At 40.5% G+C, this 11,992-nt stretch overlaps 2 protein-coding genes across 2 annotated transcripts in view; one reads left to right on the forward strand and one right to left on the reverse strand.

Moving 5' to 3' along the window:
* The first annotated feature begins 2,537 nt into the window (after positions 1-2,537).
* Positions 2,538-4,810, forward strand: LOC112159590 (lysophosphatidic acid receptor 6). The gene has a single exon (XM_024293759.2). The coding sequence runs from the start codon at positions 2,546-2,548 to the stop codon at positions 3,623-3,625; it is 1,080 nt and encodes a 359-aa protein (XP_024149527.1). The 5' UTR covers positions 2,538-2,545; the 3' UTR covers positions 3,626-4,810.
* The window catches only part of ints11 (integrator complex subunit 11), a 14,091-nt gene continuing 6,585 nt past the window's right edge, over positions 4,487-11,992 (reverse strand). Inside the window, exons 12-17 of the mRNA XM_024293597.2 lie at positions 11,230-11,392; positions 11,039-11,149; positions 10,575-10,636; positions 10,229-10,371; positions 5,612-5,741; positions 4,487-4,754 (exon numbers count right to left, since the gene is read on the reverse strand). Coding sequence (XP_024149365.1) covers positions 4,710-4,754; positions 5,612-5,741; positions 10,229-10,371; positions 10,575-10,636; positions 11,039-11,149; positions 11,230-11,392 — 654 coding nt within the window. The 3' untranslated portion in view covers positions 4,487-4,709. The remainder of the gene's footprint in view (positions 4,755-5,611; positions 5,742-10,228; positions 10,372-10,574; positions 10,637-11,038; positions 11,150-11,229; positions 11,393-11,992) is intronic.

Genomic DNA, 11,992 nt, shown 5'->3' on the forward strand with positions numbered 1-11,992 from the left:
TATTTGTATTTCCATCTTTGGCGTGCTGTGGTTGTGTGGGTGATAACTGCATCGAGGATAAAAATAGAGCCATGTTTCACTTTGCAGCTTCACAACGAAACAGGAAATTCCGTGTGTGAAGGAGGAACAGTGCGTGAGATTTACACACCGTCGTTGCACGAGCAGCAGCAGCATTTATCACTTTCCATCAGCAATGGAGAGATCTGAGATTCAGACAAGAAGCTCATAAACATCCGGGTAAGAGATACGTTTTTCAGTCGTTAATTTATGTCGTTTTATTTCTGTACATGCAAAAAAGTTAGAGTATTTCAAAAATATAAATTTCAACAATTATAATCTACTCAAACTTTAAACCTTAAACATCTGAGGTGTCACCGGTGACGCTTAAACACTAAATCTTAAACATAGTGTAAATGTTCAACTGTTGACACGATCAACGTAATTCCAGTAAATTCTGAAGGAGAAAAGCGGCGCAAGACGAACATAAACACTGGAGCTCCTGTGCTAAAGTGTTAAAATGGGAGAAAAAAATACTTTTTTGTTATAACACAAGTGTTATTGTCTTGTTTCACTTCGTTATTACTATAGTCAGTTCCTCGGTGACCTAAGGTCAACAAACCACTCTTTGCTACAGGAATATGTCATACTTCTTAGTAAAGTCATGAAAATAAATGATTTATTCTGAAACTACTGCCTTTATAAATATAAATACTGCTCTAGAAATGTAAAACAACAAACTGGATTAGCTAAAAAATCTAATGTGTACATTGTAACTACTTTTATATTATTTCGATATTTATAAATTTATAATATTGTAGTGATTTGCTTCATATTATTTAACTTTTTAATTCATGTGAAAAAATTTTGTATCCAATAAAAGTGTAAATAATTTAAAGGGGCCATACCGTGATTTTCTTATGTTTTTCAGAGTAAACTTTATCCATATATATGATCGTATATTACCTTTGGAACACAAAAAAATAATTATTTATGAAATATTAGTTATTTTTGTGCCCTCTTCTCATAACCGCAAGTAAAATAACTTGATCTCTGAGGATTCACTTTGTGCTCCTTGAGGGTGCCGCCAATTTGATGGCAATCCACAGCAGCGTGTCACCCACGAAAAAAAAAACATGCTTTTTTTCCTTGCTAATTGATGTACATACAGTGTAGCCCGGGCGTTTATCCCCAAATTTTAACTCAGACAGAATGGTGATAGCTCATGGGTTCATTTTACAGTGAAATTCGGTCAAAGATGTAGACAACACCAGATGAATATTTTAGGATTTATTGAAATGATGAACATTTTTCTGATTAGTACTGACTCTAAACGTTTCGTTTCTCTTTGAAACATGATTAAACTCTGTATCAAAAATCCTTTTCCCTTGTACCTTTTTGCCTTTGCTCAATAATCCATATGTAAGCCAGTTCTCCCAATTCGTTGCTTGCTTTTTCCTCCAGAAAATAGTCTTCTCCCATTCTCAACCAGAAAATAGTCTTCTCCCTTTCTCCACCAGGAAATAGTCAGCTCAATTTTTCCACTGGAAAATAGTCTGTTCCCTTATTCAACCAGGAAATATTCTGCTCCCTTCCCCCACCAGGACGTAGTCTGCTCCCTTACCCCACCAGGAAATAGTCTGCTCCCTTTCTCCACTAGAAAATAGTCTGCTCCTTTTCTCCGCCAGGAAGTAGTCTGCTCCCTTTCCCCACCAGGAAATAGTCTACTCCCATTCTCCACTGGAAAATAGTACGTTCCCTTTTTCCACCAGGTAATAGTCTGCTCCCTTTTTCCACCAGGAAGTAGTCTGCTCCCTTTTTCCACCAGGAAATAGTCGGCTCCCTTTCTCCTGCCGTCTTCCCAATATCCCCGACTGCTTGCTCCATTCTCGGATATGTTCAGGATCCATCCCAACATGTCCCGTAGATTCCTCTCCAGAAGTTTCTTCACAAAGTTTGAACGCTAAATCAAAGAAGCGTTTCTTTTCCATCGCTAAACTGGGTCAAAACACAGACAGCCGCCGTCTGCACGACTGTGCACGAGCCAGAGGTGGGGGGCCCTGCGAAGCTAGGTGATCACCGCTAGCTTTGCGGAGAAAGCATTTGTGTTAGCCTTAGGGCGGAGCAGTCTGTTCCTGGAGGAGGCGGTTCTCACCTTGTGACATCAGCTCGTGAGGACCCGCTCGTTTTCGTGGGTATGGGAGGGGCTGCTGATGAGGGCGCAGCTTTTAGAGGATTACTCAGAAGTGCGTTAACAGATCAAAATACCGCTTTGGGGTTGTTTAGAGTGAGGAATGAACAGTAGAACACACTTTAAAGCTCAAAAAGTTGTTTTTTTATGGTACGTCCCCTTTAAACATTTTCTGTTGAAGACTTTCATTCATCCAGGATGGGTCCAGTTTTTAAAAAGCTTTTCTGGATTTATTTTAAGTCGACTCTAGAGGTTTTCTCAGTTTTTCCTCTTCTGTTGTCTTAAAATATATAATAAAAGAAATGGAGCTCAAAATTACTCATTTTGACTTTTCTTTTTTACAGGAAACACATTTTAATGGTCAGAATCTTTTTCCTGGGTTGGATGCCAAAACCAGGCGTTGCGTCTGCAGAGATGAACGTGACAAACTGCACAGACCCTGAGGCCGAGTTCCAGTATCACCTCTTCCCTACGGTCTACATCCTCTCCTTCGTCATTGGACTTCCAGGGAACCTGGCGGCGCTCTATTACTTCACGGTTAAAATATCTCCGCGCACGCCCTTCAGCGTCTACATCAGCAACCTGGCCGTGGCGGACATCCTCATCCTCTGCACGCTGCCCTTTCGGATCCACTACCACCTCAACCGGAACAACTGGGTGTTCGGGGACCGGGCGTGCCTCCTCACCGGCACGCTGCACTTCGCCAACATCTACACGAGCATCTTCTTCATGACCTGCATCTGTGTGGACCGCTACGTCGCCACCGTACACCCGCACTCGTACCTGAGGATCCGGAGCTCCTCCTGCTCCCTCGCGGTCAGCGTGGGGCTGTGGAGCGTGTGTGGAGTGGCCATCCTCGTCTTCATCCTCATGGGTCCGCTCAAAAGTGGAGACGCGTCCGCAGGCCACAAATGCTTCGAGAACTTTGACAAGACAGAGTGGGAGAACCGGCTGAATCTGTACAGCATCCTGGTTTTAGGCTCCCTGGTGCCGTCCGCAATCATCCTGGTGTGCTACCCGCTGGCGGCGCGACGCATCTCCAGGTTCAAGACGAAAACGGCCCAGAAGGCCATCAAGGTCATCTACGCCATCCTGGCCATCACCGTGCTCTGCTTCCTGCCCAACCACGTGGTCTACCTGCTGCACCTCCTGCAGCGCATGAACATCATTCAGAGCTGCTCCGCCCGCAGGGTCATTTACAACGCCCGGCGGGTCACCATGGCGCTCGTCGTCCTCAACACGTGCCTGGATCCTGTCCTGTACTACATGACCACCAACCACTTCAACTGGAGGGCCTTGAAGACATCGTGGCTGTGGGGGATGGTCAGCAGGAGGAGGGGCATTTACACCATTTCAGTCATCGAGGGGCAAAAATCAGGAAGTGACACTTTAACTTCGGAACCGAAGCACATTGAATGCAACTGGAATCAAGGGTAGTTCACAAAATGACCACTAGGTGGTAGATTATACAAAGTTCATGTGAGCACTGAAAGGTCCGTTTGATGGTTTCATTTGATACCCGTAAGGCTTATCCGTCCCACCTATTTGCAAAGTTTTGGAAAGCAGGCAAGATGGCAACGACCCATAGACTGTAGAATCACTGGACAGCTCAACCCCTCCCCCCTCATGTTCCACACAGGAAGTGCCTGCTGGTTCCGAGAAGTCAAAGTCCCACAGACTTCTATTGAGAGATTAAGTTATTTCTCATTCTGTTGACCAGAATAACAATTCTTGCTCTGATACATTTTTCTCAACATCTTCTTTCCAATTCTAACATTTTTTTAAAGATATTTTTTTTTTATCGCGACTTATTCAAATAATAAACTGACCTATCAGATGCCTCGGTAAAAGCATGTGGTGCCTGCTGGCCCCGCCTCCCACATTTGATTGATAGTTTTTCCCTAGCCGCTCTCAATGGAAGGGGTGTGGACTTTGAGCAAACTCACTCCTAATTGGCAACTTAAGTTGCGCTAAAAATGTGACCAATCAGACCAATCACTGTTGTCTGGCTCCAAATGGCCCCGCCCATAATGAGGAAAAAATTCTTGACTGAATTGGCCTCATTTTATGAGAGCCGGAGTTAAACGATTTTCTCTGGGTGACGTCACACCCTGCTTTGTCCAGTCATAATATATGTCTGTGCAACAACCACAGAGCTGAAGTGCCTTCAACTCGTCCCAAAACAAAGCCACTAGGGGGCAGCATCGCCCCGTCTGCCATCTTTATAAAGTCATCGATAACGCTGTATGCTAGCACAACACTGTAAATCTTTCTGAAAGAACGTTAAAGTAGATATCATTTTTAAAAAAGAAATGTTTATTAATGTTGTCAAAATAAAACAATTTCTGGATCTAAATCTTTTGACCAACGATTAAAGAAGAGTTTGTTTACAAAGGAAAGCAAAGACTTGATGTTATTTACACTGAAGAAGTTTTGGTGCCAGGAAGGAGTTTTCAGCCTAAAGAACTCTCTTTAAGGAAAGTTCACATTCTTGTCACAGTTTTGGAAGTCCAGATGGAAGTCACTTTTTCAGCACAGATGAGAGAAAGCTCCCGAGGTCTTCATCCTGATGAGAGAGAGGCAATTTTTATTAAAACTCATGAAAAAAACAAAAAATAAAAATTAAAGCCACAAGCTCCTGATCTACAATGATTTAAATAAATAAATCCTCAGAAATGCAATTTGTAGCTTAATTCTCTATATATTTGTCCTACATCAGGAGAAACATGCCACAAGAGCATGTTAAAAACATCATTTTCATTGAAGTAAGTCTTAAAAAAATGAATGAAGCATAGAGTCAGAGGGGGAAAAACATATTTAAAAATAGAAAGGACTGTATGTGTTTCCTTTATATGGAACAGTTGTAGCCACAGAGAGTGTCACCCTTCCACTGTGGGTGACGGAGATCGCACCCACACACTTCAGGGAAGTCTGTGCGATCGCGAAAAGCAACATCATCCAACACCTCTTCAGATGAATTAATCTATCCCAAAATGTGGTATTATCACTAAGCTAAAAAGAACTTCTCGTCAACTTTTTGAAGATAAATCATTGATACAAATAAATGCTGACATATTCCAACTGAATAAGATACAACTTTGTCTAATCTGCTGAAGGTCAAACCTTTTCAAATTTTTTTTTTTATTTTTATTTTCAACTTTTCAGATTGTTTGTAAAAGACTAAAGGTGGAGTTGAATCCTATTTACATTCAAACTCCAGACAGAAAGTTAAAGAGTAGTGAACTCTGATCAGTTTAAAAAAAATAAAAAAGGACTTTTGAATACTTTCTTCCCATTGGATGTTTTGCTTTTGATGTTTTTTCAATTAAAGCTATTTTCTCTGAACTTTTTTCATCTTTTTTATATTGCTTTACTGCTTTACTAACTTGGATGGTTTAATGAAAATGGCTGATCTTTATGTACCTGATAACTCCAGGAAAGCAGCAGGATTTTGGCGTTTGCGTCTTCGGCGGACGAGGAGACTTTGATGACGATGGACTCGACCATGACCGTGCCGTCAGGGAGGTGTTGGATGGTGTAACCTTTCAGCAGGCTGGGGCAAAGGGTTAGAGAATGTTAGTCTTTAACGTTATTCAACCGGATGTTCACAGCTAAAATGTAAGAATTTTAAGCTCAAAAAATAAAAAAAAAAAATAAAAAAATCAGAGGCTATAAATGGTCAATACCATTAATAAAACTATTTTCAGTTTTTTTTCTTTTACACAAAAAAATATAAAGCTTCTTTGGAAGGAGGTCCTGGTGGAATCAACCCTTTAACACTGGAGCTGGAGCTCATTCTTTTGACTACTGTTCACTGAAAATAGTGACAAAATTAACACAAGTTCTGTAATTTGTTACATTTAAAAATATTTGTTTTTTTTGTCATATTAAATATTTGAGTTGAGTAAACCATCAACCTTAAATTTTAATTGGGTGAAATCTAATCATTTTAAATGTAACAAATTACAGAAATGTTGTTAATTGATTTAATGTCTCACTTTTTTCAGTGTAACTTTACATCCATTCCACATCAAAATAATACAAACGGAAAATAATTAGAACATTATACCACAGTGTATGGCCACGTGTCTTCAAAGTGGACTATAATGATGACCCGATCATTTTTTACTGCCATCACATTAGGGCTGCCACGATTAGTCGACTAATGCAGTGGTCCCCAACCACCGGGCCGCGGACCGGTACCGGGCCGCAGACCCATTGCCACCGGGCCGCGGAAGAATTTAGGGACGATTTTTTTTTTTTTGAGTCAGAAATCTTTTATTTTGAAAATCAACCGGATTCTCTCGATTATACTGAGCGCTTAAAGCAGTCCAGCGGCGTGTCACACGAGAAAAGCTGCATGTGGAACCTTTCTCCGCGAATGGCTGGGAATAGGGTACGCGCGTAAGTGCAGCTTCGGCGCCGGAACTTTCTGCCAGACCTGCTGTTCAGCCTGCGCGCGAGGCTGCAGCGTTCTCTCCCTCTTAGAACGAGCGTAGCTAAATCGGTGGATAGTTTACATGCGAGCACATCTACTTATATTTGATTTATTCTACATCTCCTGTAATGTTCATGAGAAAAAACAATTAGCAGATACTGTTTTTTAATTCGCAAGCCTCCGTGCCGAAGAATTGAATGCTGGAACGGGAGGTCACGTGACCGAATCTAGCAAGCTGATTGGCTGCAATCAATGTGTACAGGCATACAGGAGCAGATTTCTGTGTGATTATTTGATATATTGACATTAATATTGATTTAATACTAAATTTAAATCAACTTAATTCTTGTAGTTCACTTGATTAGCTTTCCAACAATACCCTCCTTTTGTGGATTGGACAAGAAATGAGAAAGTTACAACAATTTAAAGACTCTAATCCTTGTTTTTGGTCACATAAATATCACTGTTTTGCTGTTTATCCAGGAATAAAATGATACCCTACTTTTGATCACTTAACTTGCCATAACTTTCTTATTCTTTGAGCTATCTTAATGATCTTTATACCGTTGGAATGGTCTCTTTCAGCCCTTTCCAGTGATATAAATATCAGAGCAATCAACCTAATTTGAAAATTTTTGTCACATACCTAGGCCAGCAACAGAAGAACAGACAGAAAACAGGTGATTCCCACACACATACCTGTTTGCATAGATATCTGACTTTCCCGAACAAATCTAATCTTTAGAACGGTCATAGAAATGCTCAAACATGCTCGTCCATTCAGATACACATTTCCGAGTGCGCAGAGGGCGGTTCGGGGATGAGGATTTTTTTTTTTTTGGTTCGGGAATGAGGAGAAAAGGAGGCAGTCACACGGCTCACGCAACTAAGCACGTGCAGGGGGAGGAATTAAATATTTTTTAGTTAAAATGTTGCACTTGAAGCTTTTGCTTTTCTGACATGACACAAAATTGAGAGCCGTTATGTGTTTTATCAATCCTCCATTATGCACAGATGTCAGATGACTGACGAGATCATTATTACATTTAAAGCAGTGGTCCCCGACCCCCGGGGTCATTTGTTACCGGGGCGCACAGAAAGAACAATTAATCTCCATCATCTTATTTTTTTGAAAGTGTTTTATTTTGAAAAGTTACCGGATTTTCTCATTTACATCCTCACTTGACGCACGTCAAGGCCGCAACACGTCACATGATACATCCCGTTAAATTTAATCTCAAGAGAGGAAAATGAGCAAAAAACAAACTTCTTTAGAAAGTTTGCATTGTGTTGGGGTAGAAACGATGTTGGTCATGTTATGTTCAGCTGTTGTTGTGACGTCATGAGTGGATTAACGTTTTTAATGCAACAACCCCCCCCCCGGGCCGCGGAATAACTCCCCACTGGCTGACCGGTCCACAGCCCCAAAAAGGTTGGGGACCACTGGACTAATGGACGACTAATCGACTATTAAAATAGTCGACGACTAATTTAATAGTCGATTAGTCAATACTCTATATTATATGGAGTCAGAGTGTAGTAAAGATGAAAGTTATAAAAGAATTCTGCTAGGTTTTAGGACTATTTTGGCATTAAGGTTTTTTTTTTTTAGAGTTTAGCTAATATTTCAGCTACATGCTAACTGTTTTGGCTAATTTAGGATTTCTTTTCAGTTTTTCTAGGGTAATTTAGAGTTTAGCTAACATTTCAGCTACATGCTAGCTGTTTTGGCTAATTCAGGATTTGGCTAACATTTCAGCTGCATGCTAGCTACTTTAGCTAGTTTAGGCTTTTTTTTTTTTTTTAGGCTATTTGAGAGTTTATCTAATATTTCCGCTACATGCTAGCTGTTTTGGCTAACATAGGCTTTTTTATTTTTTAGGATAATTTAGCATTTAACCAGTATTTTAGCCACTTGTGACTTTTAAGCGTTTTTAGCTATCAATTTCAGCATCTTCAGCTATCATCACTAGAAGTAGTGTGAATATATCTAGTTTTTAGTTAGTTTAAAGCTAGTGATGGTTAAGATGTGTGTTAACAAACTGCGCTCCGCTCTAGCTTCTTTTTGAGAAAGATGATTGTCATCATTTTTGAAGGAAAGTTTACTTTGTGCATGACCCGATTAGTCGACTAATTGGAAAAAATAATCGGTGATTAGTCGACTACTTAAACAATCGTTTGTGGCAGCCCTACATCACGTGTGTGTTGTCTGTGATGGCAGTAAAAAATGATCGCTTTGACATTATATCAGAGGTGTCAAACTCCAGGCTTCAAGGATCCGCCTCCTGCTGGTTCTCCAGAACTCAGGATCAGGTGTGCTTCCCAATAAGGAGATTGAAAAATCCCCTCAGACACCCCCGTGTTATAGTCAAATAAACCCACCAAGTCTCAATCCAAATAGTATTTAGATATAATTGATTTATTTTTAAACAAGTTTATAAAGGTAAAGTTTGATTAGATTCGATTAACAACTTGCCTCAGACGATTCTATCGTAGGAATATAAATCAATTCATTGATTAAGTCGATTAATTGCTACACACCAAAGCATTATATTCCAGCAGATTCTGGAGAGCAGAAAAAAACGCCTCATGCTGATTTACAACGATTTGCAGGTTTTCAAGGTCTGAGAATGTCACTCATCAAATGTGGAGAGGAAAAAAAAAAGCTCAAAAATGCTGTTGAATTCTTCATATTTTTGCACTTGTTTTATGTGTGTGTGTGAATAGATCCCACCGGAGTGTTTCTACTGCAGCTTTGAGGCACTTTTCACTCACAAATACTTTCCGATCGGTTTGAGAGTCAAGCAAAAATCAAACAATTTTGTTTCCAAGGAAATGTTAAACAGCTCATTTGGTTCAAAATATCTTCATTTATATTGTTTTTCTGAACCGTATTTAACACAACTCCCTTGTTTGCTTCCCGAAAATACAAATTAAACTTAAAAAAATGAACTTTTTAATGTTAAACTGTATTTTTTGGAAGTTAAACTAAGTTAACTTTGATGCTTTCACTGTGGAGTGTTTATACAATCATTGTAAATTTGATTTGCGCCGTTGTGCAACTCTTTATGTTAGTAAAAATGATCAGCTGATTCACACTGATCCACCAAACAAACACTTGAAGAGCAAAGAGCGTGAGGTATTCAAGTGTCGCTGGCATCTGTGGTGTTAAAGGTGTTAAACGAACTCTGTTATAAACTAAGGGTGAATAAGCCGTTGCAGCAGTGGCTCCATCATTCCTCTCAGCCTCAGATCTGTAGACTCAGTGTTTGCTTTTAAAAAGCAGCTAAAAACACTTCTTTTTAAAATAGCTTTTTTAATTCTGATTTTATATTCTGTGTTTTACTGTGAAGCACATTGTGATTTTTCGCTTGAAAGGTGCTATATAAATAATAATAATTATCATTATTATTAAGTGTTAACTGAATTGCCATGTTAGATTTTTAAATCTGATTTTCTCTTTCAACTCCTTTAAGCTTTACACTTGATGCCCTTGTTTGACAAAAGGTTCAAGAATAAAGGTTTTGCCTTGATAAAATGTAAACAGTCCAGATGAACTGATGATGATGATGATGCTGCTGATGAAGAGGGCATCCTCTCACCTCTTCAGGTGTGTGTAGATTCTGTGGAGCGTTTCGGAGTCGCTGTGCGGGTCCTGCAGCGCCACCCGGCAGGTGAAACGGAGCTGATGCTCGTTGAGGGCCAGCTCCTTCAGCGCCTGCTCCGAGGAGACCAGCTTCAGACTCTGCCCCCCAGGAAACACCCAGAGAGAACAGGACGGAGCGATGAAGCACCACAACCAAAAACTGTTACTGACACGACGAACTGCAATATTTCAGGAACTTTAAGTGGAACATTTTTGCTTTTTTTCAGCTCAAAGTAAAAAAAAAAGCTAGAATACAGGAGAGGGTTCTGATTTAACTGAAAGAATGACTCAGCAAAACTCACGCTTTCCTTCATGATCAGCGTTCCATGCATGCTGCGGGGCCTCTTTGGGTCAGGCAGAGGTCCTGAAACAGCAACAGTGTTAGATTCTATTTGTTCTAATGTGTTATTAAAATCACCACAAGAATAACAGATTGTTTAAGCTGTAAAATCTACAGTTTAGTGTTTGGTTTATTATAGAAAATAGAGAAATCATTTAGTATAGAACTGAAGAAGTAATAACAGTGTCATATTTAAGGAAGTGGATGAGAAATATTAAGACCAGATTATTTATTTGTTCATATGTGAAATACAATTTGAACTCCTTCTGGTTATGGAGGCCTCATTGTACCAACAATTGTTTTAGTTTGGGTGAACAAGATTTAAAAAAAACACTTTTCGTTTGTCTTTTGAGCAAACATATAAACTTTGCAGACATAAATAGAGACACAAACAAAATGTCTTAAGCCCCTGTAGGCGAGTGTTACCTCCCAGAGCCATCTCCCTCTTCAGCAGGTTGACGGACATATCCACGGGAACGCTGGGGTTCGTCTTCACCGCCACCGTCTCGCCGTTGGCTGGCATGTAACAGTCTATGCCTGCAGTTTGAAAACAGGTGATTGAGGTCAGAAGCTCCTTCGACTCTTCTGTTAAACTGCTGGTTCTGAGCTGCACTCACTGAACTCCTGCTCGATCTTGCCCTTCAGAAACTCCATTTTGGCCGCCTCTCCGTGCACGAGCAGCATGTTCCGAGGCTCAGCCATGCGGATGAGCTGCATGATGCCCTTGGCGTCAGCGTGAGCGCTGAAGGACATGTACTCCACCTGCAGCTTCACGTCCAACTGCAGCACAAACACATTATTGATTAGTTCAGAGCAGAACATTCCACATCTGTGTTTCCTTTGAAAAGCAACTCCTCTTTGATCTACTGATCAATTCAGGGACATTAAAGCCCCACTCCAATCATCTTTGATCTGCTTTAAAAGTGGTATTTTCATTATGATTATGCCGATTTAGCCAAAAATTTTTTTAAAACAGTTGTTTTCTAGAACAGTTTCTACAAAGCGGCGGGAGTTCATTAGAAATTCACCTTTAAGTTGTGGACAGAAACATTAGGGTGGAGTAAGCCCGCCCCCTTCCCATCATGCATCTGTTTATGTGCTCTCCTGCTAGCTTACAGCCCCAAACTAACATTAGTGGTAAAACAAAGAAGGCGAGCAATATTGGAGCTATCCATCTGTACAATTCTGAGCCAGATGGCAGCTCAGACGAGGAAAACAAGTGAATCCAGTCTACAAGTGGATGCATCAGAATGGAGCGGAGTGGGGAGCTTGTGGCTTGCCGTAGTAATATAAGTATAATTCACATGTTTTTCCTTCTCTCCGACTCCCCTGTGGGAGACCGGGAGAGATTGCAGTTTCCGGGAGACTTGCTGGTGATCC

This window comes from Oryzias melastigma, linkage group LG7, assembly GCF_002922805.2.
Source record: "Oryzias melastigma strain HK-1 linkage group LG7, ASM292280v2, whole genome shotgun sequence".
NCBI lineage: Eukaryota > Metazoa > Chordata > Actinopteri > Beloniformes > Adrianichthyidae > Oryzias > Oryzias melastigma.